The sequence below is a fragment of the Candoia aspera genome, chromosome 10, assembly GCF_035149785.1.
Source record: "Candoia aspera isolate rCanAsp1 chromosome 10, rCanAsp1.hap2, whole genome shotgun sequence".
NCBI lineage: Eukaryota > Metazoa > Chordata > Lepidosauria > Squamata > Boidae > Candoia > Candoia aspera.
Genome location: NC_086162.1, coordinates 25,440,290 through 25,466,781, shown reverse-complemented (window position 1 = coordinate 25,466,781; position 26,492 = coordinate 25,440,290). Strand labels below are relative to the sequence as shown.

Sequence of the window (26,492 nt, the reverse complement as noted above, 5' to 3'; positions counted from 1 at the left end):
CCACGTGACGCGCGGAGCCGGAAGAGGATGGCGGCGGGTCGGCGCCTGGCCTGCGGCGCGCGGACGCGGCTCCCGCTCCGGCTGCTGCCGCTGCTGCTGGCGGGGGCCGCGCTGGGGCCGGCCGGCGGGGCGGCGCCGGAGCCGGGCCGCTGGAGCCGCACGGCCCGCGGCGTGAGTGCGGGGGGCGGGGCCTGTCGCGACCGGTGGCGTCACGGGGAGGGGCGGGGGTTCCCCAGGAGCCCCCCGAGCCGGGCGGGTGGGCGGGCGGCCGCTCCCCACCCCGCGCGGCGCCTGGCTCAGGAGGAGGGGAGCTGTGGCCCGACGGGGCGGGGGGCGGGGGGCGAGGAGGGCCCGGGGGTCGCGCCGGCCTCCCCCGGGCTCTGGCTCTGCTGTGCCGATGGCTCGGGGACCGCTCTGCCGCGGGGAGCCGCCTGGAGCTGGCAGCCGGGAGGCCCCGACCCGCCCTTCCATGGCAGGATGCGGACCCCTGGCCGCTCAGCGCCCCCCCATTCGCCCGGGCTCCTCTTCCTCCTTTGCCCCCCAGAGAGGTTCGCACACCCCTCGGTTATTGTCCGGCGGGGCTTATCGATGGAGGGTTGACCCTTCCCTCGGGGCCCGCGTGTCTCAGCCTTAGCAGCTTTAAGACGGGTGGACTTCAGCTCCCAGAATTCCCTAGCCAGCTATGCTGCGGAGTTCTGGGAGTTGAGGTCCACGCATCTTAAGGTTGCCAAGGTTGAGAAACACTGCTCTGGGCATTCATGCACCCTCCCCAAAGTCACCCCCAGGTTGCCACACCAATTGAAGATGTTCCTGGTGGGCAGAACCTCTCCAGGCGCGAGAGTTCAACGCTGGGTGCGGGCCGAAAAGGAGGAAGGGCCTCCCTTCGATGGCCCCACCGTCCCGTCTCTGGAAAGAAAGCATCGCCAGAAGGGCCAGGCCCCTGCTGTTGCTGGGCTGCTCTGCAGGGGTGCAATGTTCCTTTGCAAGGGAGCTTTCTGCTGTGTGTTTCTGAAGGGGGTTTTGGCAGTCAGGGATGTGTTTTCTGCTCCTCTTGTGGGATGGCCGGTGGAAGGTCTCTGCCAACCTGATTCAACCTGGATGCCCATCAAACAGCAGACTGAGTCGGTTCCTCTTCGTTCCCAGCTGAGAGGAGATTTTGAGTCAAGAACAAGGATTCAGAATCCTGTTCACGGTTCAGCTTTGTAGCAGCTGGGCTGAAAGCGGCTAGTTCTTCTCAGGCGCAGGGAAGCTGCATCCACCCATCAGCCCCGGCAAAATAATACTGCTTTCTGGCTTGGGGAGTGAGAAAGAACAGTTGCATTTTCTTTGCGCTAGCAAACACAGCGGAGGTCTGTGTGTGAAGCAGGTTTACTTAAAGTCCTCTGGTGGGTGTTGTTTGGCACGTGGTGCCAGAGAGGTGACTGGAAGAGGTAGATTCCTGTCCTCTCCTTGGGCGTGCAGGGAAAGACTGTTCTGTAGCAGCAGAAGGAATCCAGCCTGGAGCAAAAACAGGAGAGGGACAGTTTGCCCAAAGCCTCTCTTTTGGACTGTTTTCACGGTTGCTGTTTCTACATCTTGTGGCTTCTCTTGAGCAGGGTTTCCCAACCTGGGCTGCCCTAAGATGGGTGGACTTCAACTCCCAGAATTCCCCAGCCAGCAGGGCCAAGAGTCAGAATTCTGGGAGTTCAGTCAAGCCCATACAGCTCAGAATTGCCCAGATTGGGAAACCCTGCTCTTGGATACAAGGAGGACTGTAAAATCAGTTGTCCGAGGAAGAGGAGGGAAAAACATTCCATCTGATTATAAAGGCAGAGATAATCTTTGAATTTGAAAAAGAGGAAAGTGCAAGAAACCTATTTCTTTACTTCCTCATCAGAACTGAGATACTTATCAACGCGCACTCATTTATTGCAATTGTGAAAAGCATTTGGATTTGGTCCTTTACCTTAGCGTGGTAAACGTTTCCCCTACTTTTCCTTTGTCTCGGCTGGCGAGAAACAACTTAGCAAAAAAAGCACAGCCAATGGGTGGTAAAAGTCCCTCGATGCTTTCCCCACCCACCAACTAGCCGATCAGAGGATGACGCCAGTGACGGGTCTGTGCCCCGCGCTGCTCTGCCAACCGTTACAGCTTAGCAGGATGCGTGAATCTGGTCCTGTGACAGTTTAAGTACGTTTTCGTTTGATGAGCTTTGCAACCCGGCTCTATAGCAGGACATCTTTATTGTTCAGATTGTAACCTGCCAGGAGTCTCTCAACTGCAGCAGGTTAAAAAATAAAAATTTGATAAATAAATAAAACAATGGGCCCTGGGTACTCAGACTGTGAAGCAGACAAAGAGGCCGAGAAGAATGCCTGGGGTTAGTCAGCCAGACACGCCGCTGCGTAAGAAATCTCCAGGAGAATATGCTTGCGCTGTTTGACCCTTGCTTGGAGTGGGGGGCCTGAAACCCAGCACATCTTTCGCTCTCCCCTCAATGGTGGTTCCTTCCCAGAAGGAGTCTCCAGAGGAACACGTTCCGCTGGAAATAGCTTTGCCCAGAGCAAATGTCCGGTTCCATCCTGAGACAAAAAATTCTTCCGTGGTAGCCTGGGCTGATCTTAGGAAAGGGGTGGATCCAAACGTAGCCCTTCTGTTGGGTGACAGGCCCTTTGTGTTGTTTTTCAGAACCAGACAGAGAAGCTGTTTGTCTTCTCCAAGACGATGTTTAAAGGGACTTTGATTATCCTCAAATGTAAGTGCTGGGGATCCTGCAAGGGAGATTGTTAAATCAAGATTTGCGCTGGCTGTGGGTTACATCTGGCCTCCCACTTCCATTTGTGCAGCTCCCTGAGTCCCTTAAAATTCGGTGGGAAAGTGGTGATTTTCAGCAGGAATTTCGAATAATAGAATGTAAGGGTTGAAAGGGGTCTTGGAGATCATCCAGTCCAACCCCCTGCCTGGAGCAGGAATTCACTTCCTGTGAGGTGGCCATCCTGCCTCTTCTTAAACACCTCAGCAAAGGCAAGCCCACCACCTCCCCAGGTGGTAAAGGCACTTTGAAGGGCCCTTTCTGTTGGGAAGTTTTTCCTGTGGTCCAGCCAAAATGTCCATCCTTTTAATTTAAACCTCTTTGTTTCTAGTCTTGTCTTTCAGAACAAGTTGGAGCAATTATAAAATTGGTACAGTAAGTCTCGTGGGGACTTAACAAACCTGTTTTCTATAATGCACCTATAAACTAATATGAAAAGGTTGAGCGTTTGGGGTCTTTTGGCTTCAGTGGCGTCACAGCTTTAATGGATGTGCCTTCTACAGCCCTCAGAGGTTAACCACTTTTTTTTAAAATAAAACCGTGACCCCTGAATAAAAAATATTGCCCACTTCTGTAATAAAAGCATCTGGATATCTTGCACTGTCCAGATCTGCTGGATCCATCACTTCCAGAAGGTCTGGCCGAAGTGATCTCATTCAGTGTGGCACTTCTTAAATATTTAATTCTGGGAATTTTGCAACCTAATGGCCAAGGTTGGACTAGGACTGGAGAAAGTCTGGTTCAAACCCACCCTTAGCCATGGAAGCTCCCTGGTGACATTCAGCAAATGAGTCTTTCAGCCCAGCCTGCCTCACAGGGCTGTTGTGCTGAAATATTCTGCGGAGAAGGTGTGCCGGATATGTCACCTTGTGCTCCTGGAGGAAAGGAAAAGGTGGGAAAAATATACATTTGGAAGGCCCCAGATTGGAGGAGATGGATTGAAGCTTGATTTGGGGCTTAATTCACAAATGTAGGAAGCCCTGGCATTTCAGCACCCAGAGATCTCGCTTAACAGGGTTTTTCTTTTTCTTCTGGCAGTTCCCTATGAAACCTGCAATAATTGGGAGGGGTTCCTGAACGTGACCTGGTACCTCCGCAGCTCTCGCTGTCACCATGAGATTTACATAAATGTGAGCAGCAGAGCTCCCCTTGGCTTGCGGGGTGAATTTGGGGGGAGGTGTGGGGAGGTCTGGAAATCCCCCACACCTCTGGGGCTCAGCGGGAAAGATGCCTCCTCCTCAGGGCTGGGTATCTGGGCACAATTCACTGACGGTCGATTGTTCGAGGTGTTCTGATGGGTAGCCTCTTAGCTCCCCGTAACCTCCCCTACGTTTTTTCCCTTCTCCTTTCAGGAGCACGAAGCTTCTGCCTACCTGAGTGATCCTGCATTAGAGGCCAGCGTACTCGGAGAGGGCCAGTATATTTGGAACTCCACTTCGGTGCAATGTGGCCAGTTCCAAAAGGTGGCAGATCCGGCGTGCAAGACTCAGGGTTGGGCAGCACGGTTGGGCTGGGGAGGGGCCCTGTGCCACGCTGGAAGAAGGGACTCCCCACCCCAGGTCTTCTGGAGCAGGATAAGATGGGGACCAAAAGGGGAATTCTGGGAGTTGAAGTCCACACATCTTAAAGTGGCCGAGGTTGAGCAACGCTGGCATGGGCAAAGCGTAATTTCTCTTTGGACCAAGGGAAAGCAAAGATTTTTGCCCTGCAAATGACTCTTGAACTGATCTGAAGACCGGGTAGCCTCTGTTTTGCAGGAGGGAGGGCACCCTGGGTGGAGAATGTGGAACTTAGTCCAGGGGAACGGGGAGGGGGCGGAAGGCGGTGGGTGCCAGCTGATAGGCCTGCCTCCCTTTTGTTGCAGGTGAGTATCCTGGAACTGCCAGAGCCGAAAAAGCTGCAGCACCCGTCAGATCAAAGGGTAACCGACTGGGGCAGCTTGAGATTCTGGGAGGGGGGTGAAACTGATAGGAGGGGGCGGAGGTTGGCCCGAACTGGCGTTCAAAGCTCACCTGCCGCCAGTGGCCAGTGGGTGACTTGCCTTGCCTTAAAACAAGTAAACAAGTATGAATAAATTACCAATTGAATAAATAAACAAAATGCTGTTAACGCCCCCAAATACTACTTTCGTTGCGTGAACACTGCACAGTGGTTATCGGCAAATTCTTGGGCTCTGAGGAGTCCGCTGCCTGAGCAAAAAGGCCAAGGGACCAGTGCGGTGGTGGTGGTGGTGGTAGCTTAACAGAATAGAATAATGGGGTCCTTTATGGGCCAAGTATGATTGGACGCACAAGGAATTTGACTGGTGGAAGAGCTCGCAATATATTTACATAGCATCAAAAATAAACAATAGTAAAGCAATAATGTTATTTACTGAAACTATCCAATCAAGAAAGAAAAAAAATTGAAGGAAATAATACTACAGCTATTAACTAACACACACTCATATTTAAAAGGAGAATTAAGGGACAATATACTGCATCTGTTGTCTAACTTCATAGCTGTAAATTTATTACAGCTGCCCACTCCAATAGACTTTGCACCCTTCTCTCTCTCGAGTGGATTTGCAAAACGATGTACAGGTAGTCCTTGCTTAACAACCACAATTGGGACTGGCATTTTGGTCACTAAGCGATGCAGTCATTAGGCGAATCCAACCCAATTTTGCAACCATTTTTGTGGTGGCTGTTAAGTGAATCACATGGCCGTTGAGTGATCCACATGGTCGTTAAATGAATCACACAGTTCCCCGTTAATTTTGCGCTGGAAGCTGGCCAGGAAGGTTGAAAGGTGATCGCAGGACGCCGCAGTGGTCGTAAATGCGAACCTGTTGCCAAGCGCCCAAATCACGATCACGTGACTGCAGGGACGCTGTGATGGTTGTAAGTGCAAGGACCGGTCGTAAGCCAGTTTTTCTAGTGTTGTCATAAGTCCAAACCATCGCTAAACAAGTGGTCGTTAAGTGAGGACTACCTGTAGGGGGATAGAAACTCCATCCCCTTGGCTTATATGGGCTTCCCTATCTTTTGCAGGAGGGAGAGTTGAAATATGCGGATTACCCCCCTTTTAAAAGAGTGACTGTTTAAATAGTAAAAGAAGTCTTAGAATAAGGGGCGCTGCAGTAAAATGGGGTGTGGGTGTCTCCCCTTCCTCACCCTCCTGACCTCTACTCCCCTCCCCTCCCTTCTCTGCAGCCACGGGTCAGGTGTGAGAAAGAGGGAAGACCCCAGAGCCACAGAAGCCAAGGGAGACGGGAAGGAGGAGGGGACCAGCCACCTGAACGTAGAGGCCCCAAAGCCCGGCGAGGCCCAGCGTGTGAAGCCCCCTCCCTTGGCCAGTGGAAAAGCGACTGAGCAGCCCAAGAAGAAAGTCAGCGTGGCAAGTAGAAAGTTGGAGGTTGGTGGTCTCCCGTCCACCCGGGCCGTGCAGCTGGGGTTGCAGGCCGGAGTTCAGAGGGCCTCCGTGGACCCCTGCCGACCCCAAGGTGGGGCCCTAGAAGGTGGGGAGAGACAGGGCTTCCTTTCCGGGGCGGGACGTTGACTGAAGGGTTCCTTTCTCGAGGCAAGCTGGCTGTCCTCCTCTTAAGGATCCGCAGGGCGGCCCGGGGCCCAGCCAGAGACAGCTGCCTTTGGAAGCTGTCCTCCCCGGAGGCCAACGGTCCTTTCTTTAGCCCAGCCTTCCCAGCTGAGCGCCTTCCAGACATGTTGGGATGGCAACTCCCAGAATTCTCAACCAGGCCGGCCGAAGAGTATTCCGGAAGCTTCGGCCCGGCCCATCTATAGAGCGCCAGGTCAGAGGAGGACGAGGCTGCACTAGCCGATCGGGTTTTGGGGTAGAAGTCATCCTCGGAGGTGGAGAGATGCTAACGCTGTCTAGCATTGGAAGCTGCCATGTGGCACCCCGTGACCTGGTGCCTTTGCCTCCTCTCTAGCAGAACTGTTGAGATGGCGCAAAAACGGAGGACGAGGGTGCTGGCCGCTGCTCGGATCCCGTTTCCGGCTGAGAAATCAGCCGATTGCTCTCTCTGCGTGCGGCCTCTCCCTAGGCCCGGGTGTGAAGGGCGTGGTGGGGGAAGGTGACCCCAGAGTCATCTTGTGTGGCAAGCATCTCCTCAATTTACCTGGACTAGTTTTTTTGGTCTCTGGTCTAGCCTGTAACAATTGCTGAAACTTGGAACGACGGCCCGTACGTCTTCATCCTCAGCGTCAAGAACCCATCACCAAAGTGGGAGCTCTCAAGTGAGTAGAGGGTCCATTCCGAGCAAAAAGCATCTTCTGATTCGACTTGCCTTCTCAGGCAAAGGGGGCCGTTATATTTTCTTCCCAGGGGACTTCTGTTGTGCTGACTGGGGCAAGGATGCTTCTCTTCCACAGCTCCGTCCCTCCGTGCAAACTCCTGTGGTCTTGTGGCCTTCTGCCCACTGGGGCTCAGTCCTTTGAGGGAGCCGCTGGGCAGGAGTGTGTCCGAGCCTTTCTCCCTTGGATCACCTGGAAGGATTGATGACTGCCCGAGGCCACGCCGGGGGGATGCAGCTGCTCCAGTTTGAGGGGGTGCCCGATGCACAGCAGCCCAGCAGTCATGGAAGGTTGGGCGCAAGGGCCATCGTGGGCATTTCACCTCCTGTCTCTTCTCCAGAAGTGCTGCTCCTCTGAAAACTTCTCACCCGCCTCTCTTTCCTGTTCTGCCTTGTAGTTGACATTCAGATGAAGCATCCAGAGTACAAATACATCTCTGCCTCGGAGTGGCCTCTCAAGGTGGTAAGTTGAAGGATCTGTTTTCTGGCTCAGGAGACGGGTGAGCAGAGGGCACAATGCCTGTTTCTCCCACGGGGCCTCCGTTCCTCCAACTTCTTTCTCCAAATTCCCCCTGCTTTCTGGGACCCTCCTTGCCAGCGCATGGAGTAGCCACAGCCTCGGTTAGGTGCTGAGAAAGAGTGCCCTGGCCAGTTGGTATAGAAGAGAGCCATTGATGCTTTCTTCCGTGGTGGCCTGCAGCAGAAGGGACATGTCTTCAGTGCTTGGAATTGGGCAGCAGGTAACTTCTCGTTTCTGTGGCTTTGGCAAGCCCAGTCTGCCTTAAATTGGTGGGCTGTACTTGTATTACTTGGGAGAGAGGTAATACAAATATCCCTGCAAAGAATTGTAATACAAGTATTCCAATTACTACATTGTATTTTCTTGCCTGTGCTTATGCTATTGCAGTATTTCTCAGTATTTCTCAACTTTAAGACCTGTGGACTTCAACTCCCAGAATTCCCCAGCCAGCAAAGCTGGCTGGGGAATTCTGGGAGTTGAAGTCCACAGGTCTTAAAGTTGCCAAGGTTGAGAAACACAGCTCTAGTCAAGCTTGGCCAGTCGTTTATGAAACAGGAGGGGCGTCTCCTGGCCCTTCGGCCCCCAATCTCCCTCGCCTTCCTCCACCTGCTTCCCTTCATCTGGGGCGGGCTTTCTTGCCTCTCTCACACAGTTCTACATGGTGATGTGCATCGTCTACGTGCTATACGGGGTCCTGTGGCTGAGCCTCCTGGCCTGCTACTGGCGAGACATCCTGCGCATCCAGTTCTGGATTGGAGGCGTCATCCTGCTGGGCATGCTGGAGAAGGCTGTCTTCTACGCCGAGTTCCAGAGCATCCAGAACGAGGGCAAGTCAGGTGGGTAGAGACCCGCCAGCTGCTGTGGGGTCAGGCGATGGTTCTTCCTGCTTGCCCGGCGTGGTGCCCTCTGGGCAGACTGGATGGCAACTTCCATTACCAATTGGCCACACTAAAGGGGGGGATAGGAGTTGCATTCCAATGGGTCTGGCGAGCATTGGACCAGGGAAGACCAGGGTAGTTATGGGCTAATTGAAGAATGTTAACCATTTACTCCAGCATTTCTCAACCTCCACAATTTTAAGCAGGGTGGACTTCGTGCTGGCTGGGGGAATTCTGGGAGTTGAAGTCGGCACCGCTTAAGGTTGCGGAGGTTGAGAAACACTGATTTACACAGTGATCACAGGCTACCCAGTCCCCCTTGAAGTTTTGGAGTTGGGTGGGCACGGTTGTGGGCTGGGGACGATGGGAGTTTGGGTCCTTTTCATACATACGGCACCCATTTGAGTGAGGTGGGGGGTGGGCTTCCTTCTGCAGAGGCTGGGCCCCGTCTTCCCCCTCCCAGGAACGTGACCCTTTCCTCTCTCTGCTCTGCTCCCTTCTCCAGTTCAAGGGGCCGTGATCTTCGGAGAAATCCTGTGTGCGGTGAAGCGGATGCTGGCCAGGGTCCTTGTCATTATTGCCAGCCTGGGATATGGCATTGTCAAGTGAGAGGAAGGGAGGGGCTGTGGAGTCGGGGAGGGCAGCCCAGGGCACAAATGGATGATGGCACAAAAGCCGGCTGGGTGACTTTGGGCCAGCTGCTCTTTCTCAGCCCAACCCACCTCACAGGGTTGCGGGGGGGGAATAGGAAGCGGGGACATTACACATGCTGCCTTGAGTTGAAATAAAATAAAATTTTATTACGGAATAAAAGCAGGTTATAAAAATCATAATCTCCCAAAGACCCTCAGGTTTACTTATTTTCACATTTATTTAATGCAGTGCTTTTCAACCTTGGCCACTTCAAGCTGGGTGGACTTCAACTCCCAGAATTCTCCAGCCAGCATGGGGAATCCTGGGAGTTGAAGTCCACCCAGCTTGAAGTGGCCAAGGTTGAGAAGCACCGATTTAATGAAATGAACCAGGTGTCACTCAGCAACCCCTGTACAAAGTGCAGTGTGTGAACTAGGTGATTTTGTTTGCTTTTTGCACAAGCAGCCCAAGCTCAGTTGACCTGCAGGAATAATGCCGCCCCCCCCCGCACCTCCAAGCTTGGCCACCATCACGATGCGCTTTGCTTCTGTCTCGTAGGCCACGGCTGGGGGCCCTTCTGAACCGCGTGGTTGGCGTGGGAGTGATGTACCTGGCCTTCTCCATCGTTGAAGGCGTGCTGCGGGTGAAATCGGTAGGGGGAAGACATTGGGGCAAGGGAGGGGTTGGGTGGGGGTGGGAGCCTTGCCGGAGAGCCAGCTGGGGTCCGCCTCTGAGCGTCCGATTGTCCCCCCACCCCAGGAACAAGCTAACGCAGTCACCCTGGCCTGCGAAATTTTTCTTGCTTTTGTGGATTCCTGTATCGTCTGGTGGATATCCTTTACCAGAAACTGGTGTTTCTGCTTGTCTTTTTTCTTTGTCCCGTGGCGTCCGGGGATGGGGGCGAGAAGGGGAGAGAACACCTGGCTTTGCAAACAGAATTAGCCACTCACAATTTTTTTTAGGTGGCTTCTTGGTCAGTGAAAACACATCCAGAAGGTACCAGTGGTCATAAATACAGGTAGTCCTAGACTTACAATCGTTCTTTAAGCAGCCATTCCAAGTTACAACTGGTCCTCACACTTACAACTGTCACAGTGTCCCCACAGTCACATGATCAAAATTTGGGCACTTGGCAACCGGCATGTATTTACAACAACTGCAGTGTCCCTGGGTCACATGATTGCCATTAGTGACCTTCTGAGAAGCAAAGTCAATGGGGGAAGCTGGATTCGCATAACCACGTGATTCACTTAACGACTGCAGCAAAAATGGTCATGAAATCTGTCGTGACTCACTTAATGACCACCTCGCTTAGCAACAGAAGTTCCGGTCCCAGTTGTGGTCATAAGTTGAGGACTACCTGTAAGCTTATTGGGGAGAAAAAAAGTTAAGAGTAGTGAGCTTGCTTTGTATTTGAAAGAATGCCTCCAGCCCCCATTCCTCCTGCTTTCTCCCTTTCTCGCTTCCCCCCGCCCAATCTAGAGCTAAGGCACAACCTGGTTCTCTGTTCCAGCCTTTAGAAGGACTATCCAAGGGCTTCTGCAGACCTAATCAGGATCACCTCAGCTGGGTGCAAAAACAGGCTCAGGTTGCCCTGAAGGTGCTGGATAAAAAAATGATGTTATCATGGGTGTCCCTGGCCCCCCCCGCACCACAGTTTTTTTGCATTATGCGTGCAGAGGGGGACAGCACAGAACCAGCAGGTCTAACCTCATGGTCAGTCAAAACATGCTCTGGTCCATTAATGGGAACTGAAGGGAACAATTCTTACACTGTAATCTTACTCTGGCAGAGTATGCTGCATATTTAAATATAAATACTAAATATAGGCTGGGTTTGGATGCCTATGTCGTCTGAATGCGTTTGAAGAATCCATAAGTACCTGCTTGAGTATAAATCCCTAGCAGTTGGAAGGGGCAATTGATTGATTGATTGATTGATTTGTTTATTTCGTTTGCGCAGCTCCCAACAGATATTACCCCACTCCCTGCCAAACGAGGAACTTCCCATTTTAGATGGCGGAAGATCATTCGTTTGGGGTTTCAGAATTCCTCCCTGGGATAGTTAAACTTGCTATTTTTTTCTAAAACGCGCACGCTGGAGGCGGGCTCGAGTCTCCCGTGCGCGTGGCACGTTGATGGACTTGAAAGCCGCAGCCGGTCCTTCCTTTCCCCTGGTCTTCCGATATTTTCCGTGTAACCAATTCCCACCCTCCCTCAGGCAGCAGTGATTGCAAACCTGTAATTTCGCCACACCCACCCCGACTCGCCCAGCAGCAGCCTCCTTCCCCTTGTTCTTCCTCTGCATCACTTTTTTCTCCTTCTCTCCTTTCTCTCGTTTTATCCCAGGCACAAGATGACTTGGTGCTGTTAGCAGCCATTCCCCTTGCTCTGCTTGACTCTGCTCTCTGCTGGTGGATATCCTCCGCTCCCGGCCTGCCAGGCAGGGCCTCTGGGGTCCGAGGGCCGCCGCCTCTTCCTTGCCTCCTCCTCCACCTCCCTCCTCCCCAAACTGTCTGTGAACCTGTTGATATTGGAAAGAGCAGCCCCTGGCTGGGTGATGGGTTACAGGTAGTCCTCAACTTAGGACCATTCATTTAGCAACTGTTCAAAGTTACAACAGTGCTGAAAAAAATGACGACCAGTCCTCTCACTTACGACCATCACGGCATCCCCATGGTCACGCGATCAAAATTCAGGCACTTGGCAACTGGCATGTATTTACGACAGTTGCAGTATCTTGGGGTCACATGATTGACATTTGCAACCTTCCCAGCTGGCTTCCAACAAGGAAAATCAATGGGGAAACACGTGATTCGCTTAACAACCACCACAAAAAATGTAAAGTCAAGTGTGGTCACATGATGCCTTGCTTAACAACCGCACCGCTTAACGACAAATTTTCCGGTCCCTGTTGTAGTCATAAATTGAGGACTACCTGTGTAAGCTCCGCTCATCTGAAGCTGGTTTTGGAAAGTGGGAGGTTTTGCTGAATTCTCTTTATGCCTTGATGGGACCAGAAGATTTTTTTTTTTTCTGTGTCAGAAGGACCTACCTAGGCACTTCTGTATTGAAAGGATTTGCTGGTGATGTCACCATTGCCCGGGGGGCACCTGAGGGGGCTCCTTTCATGTCCCTGTTATCTTCCCACCAAAGTGGTACCTATTCATCTACTTGCATTTGCATGCTTTCAAACTGCTAGGTTAGCAGGAGCTGGGACAAGTTGAGGGGAGCTCACTCCGTCACGCGGCTCGTGCTCTTGGGTTTCGAACTGCCGAGCTGCCGACCTTAATGGCCCTCTGACTCAGCGTCTTAACCACTGAGCCACCGCAGCCCCGGTAGGGCCAGAAGATGAGGTGAGGCAGTGGGGAGGCCAGGATGCTGGCTCTGCCTGGATGTTTGGAGGCCCAGAAGAAAGGGATGCAGTGAAGAGGACAGGAGGGAGACGGGTGTTTTCAGATGCAGAAGGAGGCCAAACATTGGAATCTTGACTCGGGATCGTACGCACGCACATGTCTTCCAGGTGGGACTTGCAACTCCCACAATCCCAGGCCGTGGCCTGGGATTGTAGGAGTTGCAATGTAGGAGTTGCAAGTCCCACCTGGAAGACAAAAAGTTTGGAGAAAGCTGCGCCAGAGGGCCTGGGGGTATTGAACGGAGTCGTGGCAGTGCAGGATGTCTCTCCGCCTTTGGGTCCAAAGCTGCCTTGAAGCGCCCAACCCAGGCTTGCCCAAGCCACGAAGCAGCCCTTTCCGAAGCGGGTGCCCACAGTTTCCCTTGTCCTGGTGGGGGCCCCGTCTCCACCCCACCACAACGCTGTTCTCCTTGACTGGTGGCACATCCTCATCAGCCTGGTGCAGACCATGAAGCTCCTGAAGCTGCGGAGAAACCTGGTGAAGCTCGCGCTCTACCGCCATTTCATCAACACCCTCATCTTCGCCGTCATGGGTGAGATGGGGCCGTGGGGCTGCTTTGTGGAGGGGGGCGGAGGCAGCCAGTGCTGCCTGCCTGTTGCCGGAGCTGGGGTGTGCAGCTTCTCACTGGGGGCCGGGCTTGCCTCTAAAGGTGCGGGGGGGGGGGTGACGTGGCAAAAAGCAGGTGGAGGTAAGACAGGAGGTCAGATGAAAACCATCGGACTTTACTTCATTCGTATTTAAAGTCAGCAGTGAAGGTTGGTAAGATTATGCCATGTGTCCTTAAGAAATTAACAGGCTCCGTTAGGTTTAAAATTACAGTTTGGTAGAAGAGATCTGGACCTCAACCACGGTTTTCACAGAGCCCTGCTGTATTCATTCATTCATCCATCCATTTGTTCATTCGTTTATAGAGCTGCCCAGTGATTCTGGGCGGCTAGCAATAATAGAAAACAGTCAAACCATTAAAACACTACAAAAAATTAAACACCAATACAGCCAAGAGATATTACAATCCATCGGTGTCAGCACAACCAGGAGACGAGGCCCTTTGCGCACTCGGGGCCCCAGGCCCGGGCACACAGCCAGGTCTTCAAGGCCTTCCAAAAGGCCGGCAGGGTCGGGGCCCTCCTACTCTCCGGAGGGAGGACGTTCCAGGGGGCAGGCGCTACAGCAGAAAAGGCGCATCTCCCAGTCCCCGCCAGCTGACATTCCTTGGCTGGCGGGACCCGGAGCATGCCCATCGCGCTGGACTGGATTGGACGGGCAGAAACAACTGGGAAAAGAGGGTCCTTCAGGTAACCTGATCCCAAGTCATGAAGTGCTGTATCTGCTCAGATGTTTTTTTTAACTCCGCAGTATCACCATTCCCCATCCAGCCATTCATCAGGTATGCCAGGAGCATAATGCCTGAACCAGGAGCAGGATATTAACTTCCTCAGTTAAATCTTTCATTCCGAAGAGATCCTGCTGGCACCCGAAGACATTTCTCGTGCCATCCAGGCGGCTCCCCATCCTCCTGCAGTCGTTCACAACACGTACCTTCTGGTTCCTTTCGCAGCGTCCCTTATCTTTATCGTCTGGACCACAAAGACTTTCCATCTCGCCACATGCCAATCCGTGAGTAAGCAGGCTGACTCTCTCTCTTTTTTTTTTAACCCACAAAAAAAAAATTTAGAAGTTGACACCAGGGTAATTGAAGTTTCCTTTCTCAAGTTTTTTTTCCCTTTAAAAAAGGGGGGGGGGTTAGAAAAAAAAATGAGTGCCTTCCTGGGTTTCCCGCTCTGCATGCCAACCCTTCCTCCCTCTTCCTTTTCAGGACTGGCGGGAACTCTGGATCGATGATGCCTTCTGGAGGTTCCTCTTTTCCATCATCCTGCTGGTGATCATGTTCCTCTGGAGACCTTCAGCCAATAATCAGAGGTGATGTGGTTCCCCAGCCAGGAGCCAGACCTAAGGCAGACCTCTTCCTCTTGCCCGCTGGGCTTCTGCATTCAGAAGTGCAAAGGCCGCATGCCACCTTTTCCAGGGCAAAAGCTGCCCTCAACTTTTGGGTGGGGTGCTGCGCTGTGCTGAAGGCAGGGGGGCAGACTCCAAAAGGGGGTCATGCTGGGCTAGGATAAAGCAATGGATGGGCCTAATAATTACAGGTAGTCCTCACTTAATGACCATTCATTTGGTGATGGTTCAGACTTATGACGGTGCTGAAAAATTGACTTAACAACTGGTGCTCACAACCATTGCAGTGTCCCCACAGTCACATGATCACAATTTGGGTGCTTGGCAACCAGTTTGCATTTATCACCGTTGCAGCATCCTGCGGTCACATGATCGCCATTTTCAACCTTCCTGGTGAGCAAAATCAGAGGGGAATTGCATGATTCGCTTAACAACCACATGGTTTGCTTAATGACCACTTCACTTAGCAACCAAAATTCTGGTCTCAGTTGTCATTAAGCAAGGACTGCCTGTAACCCCAATTAACTTAAACATTTTTTTAAAAAAAAAGTAGATGTGATCACCCCTCAGGTCTTCTTGCCAATCCTTATTTGGCAGTTCTTCTTGGATGGGCTTAGACAGACCCCCCCACCCCCCCGCAAAGGTCACATCCAGCACATTTTGGAGTGCAAAGCATTTCCAGTCATGCAGCTGGATTAAGACCTGTCTGTGCCTGAGGAATTGGAGAACCACAGCTGGCCTGAGGGGGTTGAGGCCTTCCAGATTTGCTGGACCGCAACTCCCATTGCCCCCCAGCCAGAGAGGCATTGTAGTCTGGTGTACTTGAAGGGATAGGAAAGGCTGCAGCCCCGTGGGATGACCTCTGAAAACTGCAGGTCATCAGAGGGGCTGGGTCTCAGGGGTCGCGGCCTGGGAGCAAAGCTGGTGGCCTGCACGAAGCCCACCAGCTGCAGCGCCTTCTCTTTTCAACCCTCCTCCAGCTGGCGAGGTGTCAGCCTTTCGAGGTAGGCCAGGTCAAGAAACAGACCCGAGCACAGCTCTGTTGTTGAAGGGTATAATACCACATTTCTGAAAGCCCTCCAGAGTTCCCCCCTGCATCAGGGGGAGCCACCTTGAGCTTCTTTTTCAACCCCCCCCACCCTTTCTGGGCTAAGCCAGGGTCCCCATAACCGCCCCTGCATTCCTCCTCCGTGGCCGTCTCCTTTCTCCTCTTCTGTTGGGTTTCCAAGCCAGGGAGAGAAGGGCGAGTGTGGGTCTCGCACAGATCAACCCCCCTGGTATAATGCCCCACGCCTGGCCTCTCCCCACAGATACGCCTTCATCCCTTTGGTGGACGAGGGCAGTGAGCAGGAGGACGAGGAAGAGGAGCAGGTGGTCAACGAAGTCTTCGGTAAGCCCGGCCGGCCTTGTCCACCGGTCTCTCCCACCCCGTGGCCCCGGGACTGCGCCTCTGGTTCTCGAGGCACGGACTGTGTCCTGCAGGCGCCCGTGCATGTGTGCACCCAGATGTATTCTTGCTGGTCTCTTGGGATCAAGTGAGTCCTTGCGGGAGACATTCCTGCCCAGGAAAACTGAATATCGCTAACCGGTGCTGATTCCAGATCTGATCTGGAGTTTCTGATCCGGAAGGGCTTAGGGTCTTTTTCCTTCCTCCCCCCTTCCTCTCTTTATTTTCCCCTTTCTTCCTTTTTCTTTGCCCCAGGGATGAAGATGAGGGGCGGAAAACCGGAAGTCAATGGAATTCTGAAAGGCAACCGAGTGGTAAGAACCTGGGATTGTCTTTCTCTGCCACCGCCACCTCCTTTCCGTACTTCTTTGCTAAGCTTAGCCAGAATCCCCCCAGAAGCTGTTCCCGACCTGCACATTTTTCATGTGGTAGAAGGTGAAATAGATGAAATGTGTAGAGAGAGGCACCGTGTTAACTGTGTTTAATTGAAATAGAAAGGGAACAAAGCCGAAGGCAGGGGCTTTTTTCTGGCCCACCCCTCCTTTCGGAGGTGTGGTCCTTGATGCACCAACATTGCCCCTATCCCCCCCACCCCCCAAGGCAGAGAGGAAGGGTCACGAGCCAGCCATGCGTGCCGATTTGATTCTTAGTGGCCAGACCGGCTTGAGAGATTTTCCTCCTCCCCTTGATCTTGGGGCAGCTTGATCGGCGTGTGGGGGGAGAGGAAGATTCTCTCGTTGGTTGCCCCACCTTGGGCGGGGGGGTCTCTCGGGCTGGCCCTGATCCAGTCAGGATCACCAAAGGGCCCTTTGGAGACTGAAGCTGCTTCTCCAGCGAGCCGGGGAGGGGCTGGCCCGGAGGTTGAAAGGCCTCTTTCTGTGCCCTTTGCAAGAAGCTTGCCTGGTCCACCCTAAACAGGCAGAAATGCATGTTTTGCTCCAATCAGGCAAAGGGGTCCCTGTGTTTCCACCCTGTTTTCTTCCAGTTGCAGGATGAAGACTTGAAATGGGTTGAAGAAAACATTCCCTCTTCCATGGCTGATGTGTAAGTCTCCTTTTTTAAAAGATATTTTCCATACTTGTGCATTGTTGTGCTTCCACCGGTTGTAGGGTTTTATTTTAACGGACCACTGAGTGGCACTGAATTACAGGTAGTCCTCCACTCACGATCACAGTAGGGACCAGAAAAATTGCTGTTAAATGATGCAGTCATTAAGTGAGGCATCATGTGACTGGACCCGATTTTACAACATTTTTTGTGGTGGTCATTAAGCTAAGCACGTGGTTCCCCATTGACTTTGCTTGTTGGAAGCTGGCTGGGAAGGTCGTAAATGGCGATCATGTGACCCCGGGAAGCTGCTACCGTCATAAATACATGCCAGTTGCCAAGCACACAAATTTTGATCAGGTGACCGCAGGGATGCTGCGACGGTCATAAGTGCGAGGACCAATCACAAGTAACTTTCTTCAGCGCTGTCATAACTTTGGTCGCTAAACAAATGGTTGAAAGTTGAGGACTGCCTGTGCAGTGGCAAGAAAGAATAGGCCGCAGTCCTGGATTCTCACAAGACTCCAACTGAATTACTTTTGAGTAGGCACGCACAGGACTGCACTGTTCGAGGGACTATTATGTCAGCATTTTAACTCCTGCATTTTAGTCAAAAAGCCTCCAAAATATCAATAGTTTTCCAGGTTATAATCTAAGAGGCATAGCAAATGAGGAAGAGGGATGTGGTGTGGAGAGTATGGAACTTGATGGAGATATGCAAGCGCTGTGATAAGGGGTAAAACGTATTTCAAGTCCACAGCAGACAGATAATATTAGGGAGTGGCTCAGGCAGACGCCACCCCGATTCCCTAGAGCAGGGTTTCTCAACCTCGGCCACTTTAAGACCTGTGGACTGCAACTCCCAGAATTCTGGGAATTGAAGTCCACAGGTCTTAAAGCAGCCAAGGTTGAGGAACACTGCACTAGAGTATAGGAAGTTGGAGCAGGATAAGAGGCCCAGCACAACCAGATTCGCAAGGTTCTGTTTTTATTGCCCATCTCCAAAGTAGTTTTAGCCTCCCGGTGGAGTGGATTTCACGGTTGGTCCCCCTCTTGGGGCTGACGTGTGAAAGAAAGAGGAAAGCACCCACGGGTCTAGCTCCTTCCGCCGTTCAACCTGGCTGAATTAATCCATGCCCCTGAATCTAGAATCTAGTTAAAGGCACCCTTCACTTCCAGCTGCCCGAGTGGCCTGCGTGTAGCCTTAACTGCTGTTCTTTCTCCGGTCTCTTCCAGCATGTTGCCCCCTCTGCTGGACTCGGATGAGGTAAACTGGCCATTTCCGTCTTTTCCCCCAAACCCCAAACAGGGAGGCTCTCCTGAGAGCTGTTGCCTAAAAGACACTCAGCCTCTGCCAACCTTCTCCGCCCTGGCGCTCCCTAGATACGTTGGGATTCCTTTGGCAAGGCTGGTTGGACTCTCAGGAAGTTGTGTTATGGTGCCAGTATTTCTCTCTCTCTTTCTCTGTCTTTTTCCGCTGCAGAAGGATGGGAAATTTGGCCCCTATTCCTTGGTAGATTGCCGCCAGAATGTGGCCAGGCTGTTTCCAGGGGCCACAAAAAGGGAGTGCGGACCTCCATGGGGCCTCCCTTCCCTTATTTTTAAGCAGTGTTTTTCAACTTAAGCGGTGTTTCTCAACAGTGTTTCTCAGCCTTGGCTGCTTTAAGATAGGTGGACTTCAACTCCCAGAATTCCCCAGCCAGCATGGCTGGCTGGCTGGCTGGGGAATTCTGGGAGTTGAAGTCCTCCCATCGTAAAGTGGCCAAGGTTGAGAAACACTGTTCAGAGTTCAGAGACTGGCTCCCGGCCAGGAGCTCACCAGGAATAGAGGCCCTCCTGCGATTGGGTCAAGCCGAAGCTCGGGAAGGGCCTGTCCGGTTGAAAGGCACAGAAAGGCTAATGCTTTCTCCTTTTCTCCTTCTTTCCCCCTCTCCACCTTAGGAAATAGTGACCACAAAGTTTGAAATGTCCAAGATGGAATAAAGTTTGAGTCCTGGCAAGTTGCTTCAGCCGCACTCACTTTCTGACGGGTTTTATACCAAGGATGAATTGGAGAGGCCCACTTTTTCCTTTCTTTTTCCAACTGGTGGTTTTTATTTTTGCTTTTTTTTATTTATATATAGTTTTTATCCATATATATATGGATAAAAAATATATATGGATATATACATGAGCTTGCATGAACACAAAGATACACACGTGTGCGTGCACACGCGCACACACACACACACACATATATTTGTAAATGGTTAAAATAATTATTTTATTACTTTTTGTGTTTCTAATTCTGGAGCTTTTGCCAGACAAGGACTCCTGACCTGCCTCCTGCTGGAGAGGAGGATCGATGAGAGCGGGACTTCCCTCCCAGCCCAGTTTTTGGAACAAGTTTTTTTCTGCAATTTGGTCAACATCGTGGCAGCCTCTGGAGCTGCCCACAGTCGGGTTTCTCGCCCTGACCATTGGGGGCGGCCTGGGCTCCATGCGATGGGTAGGGTAGGGTTGGGTTGGGTTGGGTCCGAGTGTGAATCCAGAGCCAACGGGAGCCTCATCTGCTGCCTCGTTGCGATTCCGGCTGCCCCCAGCAGCCTCGGATGCTGACTGGGGACTACACGGCAGTCTCTGTCCGTGCTCGCCTGTGTGATGGCGCGAGGGAGGGAAGCGCAGCCTCGAGATTTTGCCCCGGGAGAGGCAGAAAAGACGCCTGTGGTCCATTCTGGGTGTGCCCCCTTTTGCCAAGGAGAAATGGGCAGAGGGCTGCCCAGCTCTGAATGGGCCTGCTTGTTGCAGATGATGTAGGAAGAGAGGCGCATGTTGGTGAGACCAAAGCCCCTGGATTGTGCAGATCTGAGGGTGAGTGTGGGCAAGCGTGGCATCTGCCTCTGGATTCTGCAGCTCTTCTTTTCACTGAGCCCCAGAAACTTTCTTGAAAGGGGGTGAAAAGCAACCGGCTTCTTTGGGGTTCAGCGTGAGAGCAGCTGCTGAGGTGCGACTGTATTAGGAGTTCCTGCGTGGGAGTCGGCGGTTGGTGGCTCCTGTGGCGTGGCTGTCGGCTCTCGGCATTACGTGGCTGGTGCATCGCTGCCACCTTTATTAACTGACATGGCACAGCAGGACCTTCCACTTCATCCTTCCTTGTTTTGGGGGGGTAATGCTTGATGAAAACAATCTGTTTTTCCTTTCGTATCTCATCCAAAGCATCTTCCATTCTAATTTGACCGTCCCCCGGCCCTTGTCCTTTGCTGTTTCTCCAACAGGTTTGGGGTAGGAGGAGAGAAAGTAGATTATGTCCCGCCCTGTTCACGCTTCAAAAATGCTTTCCAATCCCACGCACCCCCCGCCCTTCCCAATTTCTGAGTTTATCTGGAGCTGAACTTCAGTGATCCAATTGGAAAGCATCTTCTACCGATGACATCTTTTCATTTAAGACCCATCTGGATGGCTGTGGGGGGTGGCTGGTGAAGGAGAGGAAGATGTCTCAAGCGACTATTAATTTATTTTGAAATTGTTCATATGTCTTTGGAGAGGGAAAGCCATGAGTGTTCAATGCAGTATAATATTTTTAAAATAAACCACTGTCCCACTAATGATGTGCGTGTTATGTTCCCCAGCAAAAAAAAAGTTCTGTTTGCAGCAAGTAAAGTTACAGAGAAAAGGGATGGAAAACATCCATTCAAGTCTCAGGGTTATGTTTCTGTTAGAATTTAGCTCCGTAACTTGTAATTGGTAGAGTAAGATAAGCGACAGTGTTTCAAGACTGGAGTGCTTGCAATGAGCTCCCTTCAGTTTAAACAGGAGGAAACACTCCTAATACGTTATTTTCAGGTTCATTCTCAAACATTAATGATGTTTGGTTTCAGTCTGCTTCTCTCTCTATTCCTAGCCGTGAGTTCATCACATTCCCGCACCCGTTTGTGGTTTTTTAAAAACACAAAACGCATACATACTACTTCCAGCGAGGGCTCTTTTTACAACCTGTGTGGCCTAATAGACTGTGTTTGTATTCTGTTAGGTTTTCTTACAGCATTGGAGCCGTGGAAATGTGCATTTTGTTTTGCGTATCGTATGAATAGGATTTGCATGTTAAGACAAAGGGCCTAGCAATTTCTCCCCATTGCCAAATAGGTTCAAGTTCAAAGGGTGCTTTTAATAACATCAGGAGGAGAGATGTCTTGCTGTCCCTTACGTTTTTGTAGGTGTTCAAATGCAGTTGGAAGAGATGACGTATATGCAGGAACAAAATCTTTGGTTGAAATGTTGCATTAACAGGGAATATATTAAGCCCGGAGCCGTTCATTAAACCTTCAGGCTAGATTTTTATAATGCACTTTGCTAAAAGGTTATTAGGTCATGTGAACTAGAACATGAGAGGCTGATAACAGGATTCCTTGGATAGGGTGGTGGGATAAACCAGATCTGTACATACCCAGCTGCCAGCAGTCCAAGTCTGGGTCCTCAAAGCCTCCGCTTTCTTCTGCTCCCTTCACAGCTAGGGTTGTTTTGGACAAATTAAGCCATTGTAGCCAGTTTCCCTAACATCTTTAGGTTTTCAGACAAACAGAATATTCAGGGAAAGCTTTCAGGGTAGATGGGGCCTTGAGGATCGAAGTGTGACAGTGCCGTCTCAGTCGGGCCTCCTTTTTCTCTTCTCTATTAGAAAATGGCTGGTACCAAAGGTATGAAATAGGTAGCCCTTGTACAAAAATGCCCATCTTCCAAAGCTGCAAATAACCCAAGACTACAATCCTTTCTAAGTGGGGGTGGGCCATCATATTTTAGCATGAGGCGGAACGATTTGGCAAAGCCGTTTGTCTGGAGACGGGGGTGCTCAGAGATGGGGAGAAAAGGGGACCTGGCCAGTAGCCACCCAAGCCAAGACTGGGCCCCAGAGGAACATGCCAAAGGCGGGGCAGGCGTTGCTGGGCTTGCTCTGCAAGCTCCTCTCTAGAATGTCAGCAGGCGTGACCTGAGCAGCTCACGGCCACAGGAAGACATCCTGGCTGTTCCACCACCGATTTCTGTGAAAAGGTGATCCCAACCTTCGCAAGAGGACTGCTCCAGGATGGCCCAACCAATTTAAATCCTAATAGACTATCTTCACGTGGTTGCAAAGGTACCTGCTAGGTCTGACCTGGAACCTGCCTCGGAGCAGGCGCCATAACCCCGCTTCCAGAAGCAGCTGATGCGACTCGCGTGAGCTCGTTTTCTTCCGCAGGAGTCCTGAGCTTTGATTATCACGGTGTCCCCGTTCTACAACCTTTTCTACTAAGTGGGGGGTGGGCCAGCGTGTTTTAGCATGAGGTGGAACGACTTGGCAAAGCCGTTCGTCTGGAGACAGGGGGGCTCAGAGATGGGGAGAAAAGAGGACCTGGCCAGTAACAACGCCAACGCCACAAAAGCAGCAGTCAGGAGCAGCCAGAGGGCGGATGCTCTGCAGAGCTTCTGGGTCTGAGCAGAAATCGCCGAGGGCCGCCGTGGATCACATCTGGAAAGAGAAAAGGGGAAGACGGTTTGAAGCCTGGACTTCAGATGGGCCACGGAGCCAAACCAACTGCATACATTATATCTCTGTGTTCCTCACCAAAATGTATAAACCTGCATCCCATTAGCTAAGTAGCCAGTTTGGTCTAGTGGTTATGGCCCCGGGCTAGAAACCAGGAGGTGGTGAGTTCCAGTCCTGCCTGAGGCAGGAAAGCCGGCGGGGTGCCCTTGGGCCAGTCCCTCTCTCTCAGCCCAGCCTGCCTCTCAGGGTGGTGGTTGTGGGGAAAATAGGAGGAGGAAGGAGCATTTGGTATGTTCACCGCCTTGAGTTATTCATAAAAAAAATAATGGCGGGATAGAAGATAAATAAATAAATAAATAAGCGGTTCCAAGAAAGGAAAGCTGCACACATTAAATTAAAAGGAAATTAATCGCCAGAGTCAGTAGCACCTCTCAGAGTTTTAGTCAAGATTCCCACAAGCCTGTACTAAATACTAGCTGTTACTGGGAATATAACTTTAATAATAATATAATACCAAATAATATAATTAATATTAGTTTAATATTGGTTTAATTGGTTTAATATAAACTTACTAATATTAGTTTCTAATAAGATATTTATAACGTGAGGGAAGCAACTGGCTGGAAACCTCATGTTCTGCCGGCCTTTAAAATCCAGGTGAAAGGCACTCCATGCAAGCTCAGAGTACAAAAGCTCACCCTGTGATCTAGAATTCATAACTGTCTCCATTCTTACTGTTAAGATTTCCCAAATCAGTACATGGTGGTAAATGCACATGTCCAAATCCTGCAAGGGGCTACAGATAGCAGCCAAAGTTTGGGCCAGATGTTTAGATAGTATATTTGGAGCAGATCATGAGCATTTTTCAAGTTCGGGGCATCCCTGACCCTCTTCCATCTCACCCACCCTTATTTTTCACACATCACTTCCCTTGTGAGTGGCACACACATCCCACCAGTGCTCCATTCTGAATAATAATAATAATAATAATAATAATAGAATAATAATAATGGAATAAACAAAATAGAAGAGAAAGAACTGGAGAAAATCACAAAATATAAAGACCTGCAAACAGAAGGAGAATGACTGTGGCAAAAGAAAGCAAAGGGGGTACCAATAGCAATAGGCGCCTCGGGTGCGATCCCCAAACATCTGGAGCACCCCTTGAACACCACCAGCATTGGCAAAATCACCACCAGTCAATTGCAAAAGGCAGCTTTCCTTGGAGCAGCTGACATCCTGCAGCGATGCCTTTAATATTGTTAAACAACAACATCTGCCTATCCCAGGTCCTCGGGAAGGACTCGATAGGTGGACAAAATGCCAAATCCAGTCTAAACATCTGGCCGTGTGACCCATCATCATAATAATTTATACAGTATGCTGCCTGACTCCCAGGCTGTCCAGTACGGGGGAACCTCCTGATCCAAGCCGGAAACCTCACTCACCATACGTCCTGTCTGCAGACTTGTCGATGACAAGAGTCGCAATCCCAAAGCTTGCCGCCACTGGTGCCCTTCGGCAGCCAGGGTGCAGGGACACTCTGGTTGCATTCGTGCCACGCACACAGCCTGGTTACTAAAACGAACCCACTTTTTCAATTGGCACGACACGGGGGCCGAAACGGGGGGCCTTCATAGACACACTAAGTCACTCTCAAACAGTTCTAAAAGGCCACTTACTCTTTCCCAATAGAAACTATAATTTCTGCTGACTGGGAATTTAGCAGGGTCTTCTTGGAGATCTAGGAAGAGATGCACAAGGAGAGGGAGACAAAAATAAAACTTTGTTTTAAAAAAACCAGAGGGAACAGCAGCATCCACTTTTAAAATTTCCTTCCCAAACACTGAGGTTTTTTGCCACATAGTAAGAGCAGAGCCGGTTCTGAGGCCAATGATTGCAGAACCGGTTGGACTGCAGAATGTTTGTGAGCCCATCTCCTTAGCGGGAGCTGGCTGTGAGGGAGGAGAAGGCACTTTTGGCATGCTCAGGAGATCCTTGCAGATTGCACCTGTGATCCCCCAGCAAATCCTGCTTCGTCTCTCAGCTGTTGCTGACGTGGATCCCACCAGCTTTAGGCAATACGTTCGGTATGGCCTTACCCGCTGACCCTTCTCCAAGGAAGGCTGGCTGCTGAGGAAGCTCTGTTTGACTTTCTTCTTGGGCCAGCGCTGAAACTTCTGCCTCCTTGTCTGGATTCGCAGGGGGAGCTGCAGCTCCCTGGCTGGGGGGGGCACATCCAGGCGGGCTCCGACACCCTGCAAAGTTTTGCCACGCATCGCTCGCCTTTCCGTTGCACCTGGCAGAATGAGGCAGGGCTGGCCAGGCGTGAGCGAGGAGGAAAAAGACCATAATGCAGTCCCGCGAAAAGTCAGTTTAAACCCTCTTGGACCGCCCTTGTCAACAAAAACAATCCACCCCAAATATTTCTGATGCATAAAAGGCGGGGGGGGGGGATATCCGGTGTCATTTTTGTCTCCGCTCCACCTGTCCTCACTGGTGGGTTGCCCACTGGATTTCCACAGCTACTGCCTGGGGGAATGCAATCCTTGTCCGAAAAAATGGGTCCCCCCCCGCCCCGCTGTAATGCCCAGGGCCTGGCAGGGTCTCTCTACAGCTTCAGACCTGAGGTTTTCCAGACTGGGACCGTCTGCACACAAAATGTCTCAGCTACAGTGCCACCGGACACCATCGGTCCGCTGTGGAACTGGGAGGATGGATTCCCTGCTCGGCGGATTCCCTCTGCTTCCCTTCCCTTCTGCAGCCTGCAAGTTCTGACTCAGCTTCACCAGAAGAATAACGTACCTCTTTTATCTCTGGCTGCGCTCCCATCTTGTTCCGGCAGTTCTGGTCCAGCCAGGTCTCGATACGTTTGGGATCGAACCCCGTGGCTTTGATGTGCTGGCAGCAGACCCCTTTCCTCAGCAGCTGACTGGCTCTTTGCTCCTGGGGAGGGAAATTTCCTGCCCAGAGGGGACAACACAGTTGAAATCTAGCTCCAAAAGAAAGCTTTAGATCTGCAAACTAAGCAGTCTTCAAGCCCTACAGGTAGTCCTCGCTTAACGACCACAATTGAGACCAGAATTTTGGTTGCTAAGCAAAGTGGTCATTAAGTGAATCTGACCCAAATTTACAACCTTTTTTGCAGCGGTCATTAAGTGAATCACCACAGTTGCTAAGCAAATTACATGGTTCCCCACTGATTTTGCTTGCCAGAAGCTGGCCGGGAAGGTCGAAAATGGCAGTCACGTGACCACAGGACGCTGCAATGGTCCTAAATGCGAACCGGTGCCAAGCGCCCAAATTGTGATCATGTGACTGTGGGAATGTTGCGATGGTCCTAAGTGTGAGCACCAGCTGTAAGTCATTTTTTTCAGCACCATCATAAGTCTGACCCTTCACTAAACAAATGATCACTAAGTGAGGACTACCTGTATCAGGAAGATAAAACTGAAAGGACTTAAAACAGCTTCCCCCTCCAGATACAGCAGGACCACACCCTTGACTGAGGAGGTAGAATGAACACTGTGATCCAGCAAAACTTGAGGGTGCCCAGTTGGCTAAAGCTGCTCTGAATCAGTAGCTTTAAAAGGGACATTGAAAGAAAATTTTGAATATGTGATCTCTGAATGGAGGAAACAGCACAGGTCATCCTCATTTAGCAACTGCCTTGTTTAGTGACCATTCGCAGTTACAACAGTGATGAAAAAGTAACCTTGCGGCCAATCCTTGCATTTACAACCTTCACAGGTCTGTAAAGCAAAGGAAAGCTGAAGGAAGAGCATAAGTGCCGTCGTGGTTTCACTTAGTGACCATTTCACTTAAGAACCAAGTGGACAGTCCCAGTTGTGGTCACTAAACGAGGACGACCTGTACATAATTTGTGGAGCAGGTCAACAGCTGTTGTTGAATAGTTCATCAGGACAACATGCAGACATCCACAGGAACAACGAAGGTGTGCTAAACTTACCTTAGATGCTCTTTTTAAAGGCAAATGGTAGCCGAAACTTC

The 26,492-nt window shown here is 51.2% G+C and overlaps 2 protein-coding genes across 4 annotated transcripts in view; one reads left to right on the top strand and one right to left on the bottom strand.

Annotated features, from left to right (window-relative positions):
- Nucleotides 1–9: 9 nt before the first annotated feature.
- On the top strand, nucleotides 10–20,565 carry LOC134503722 (transmembrane protein 87A-like). The gene is made up of 20 exons (XM_063312628.1): nucleotides 10–171; nucleotides 2,668–2,734; nucleotides 3,830–3,921; nucleotides 4,144–4,254; nucleotides 4,656–4,774; nucleotides 5,986–6,187; nucleotides 6,942–7,029; nucleotides 7,484–7,548; nucleotides 8,258–8,441; nucleotides 8,989–9,088; nucleotides 9,675–9,768; nucleotides 9,876–9,949; nucleotides 12,957–13,063; nucleotides 14,090–14,148; nucleotides 14,348–14,451; nucleotides 15,798–15,877; nucleotides 16,190–16,248; nucleotides 16,920–16,978; nucleotides 18,218–18,248; nucleotides 18,923–20,565. Exons 1-20 carry the CDS (start codon nucleotides 28–30, stop codon nucleotides 18,962–18,964), a joined length of 1,881 nt encoding a protein of 626 aa, XP_063168698.1. The 5' UTR covers nucleotides 10–27; the 3' UTR covers nucleotides 18,965–20,565.
- SYNE4 (spectrin repeat containing nuclear envelope family member 4) overlaps nucleotides 20,124–26,492 on the bottom strand; it is a 19,027-nt gene continuing 12,658 nt past the window's right edge. The window contains exons 10-13 of one of the 3 annotated variants that reach the window (XM_063312498.1): nucleotides 25,287–25,444; nucleotides 24,584–24,799; nucleotides 24,164–24,225; nucleotides 20,124–22,463 (exon numbers count right to left, since the gene is read on the bottom strand). In XM_063312498.1, coding sequence (XP_063168568.1) covers nucleotides 22,244–22,463; nucleotides 24,164–24,225; nucleotides 24,584–24,799; nucleotides 25,287–25,444 — 656 coding nt within the window. In that variant the 3' untranslated portion in view covers nucleotides 20,124–22,243. The remainder of the gene's footprint in view (nucleotides 22,464–24,163; nucleotides 24,226–24,583; nucleotides 24,800–25,286; nucleotides 25,445–26,492) is intronic. The other 2 variants (XM_063312500.1, XM_063312501.1) reach the window with 2 other exon arrangements.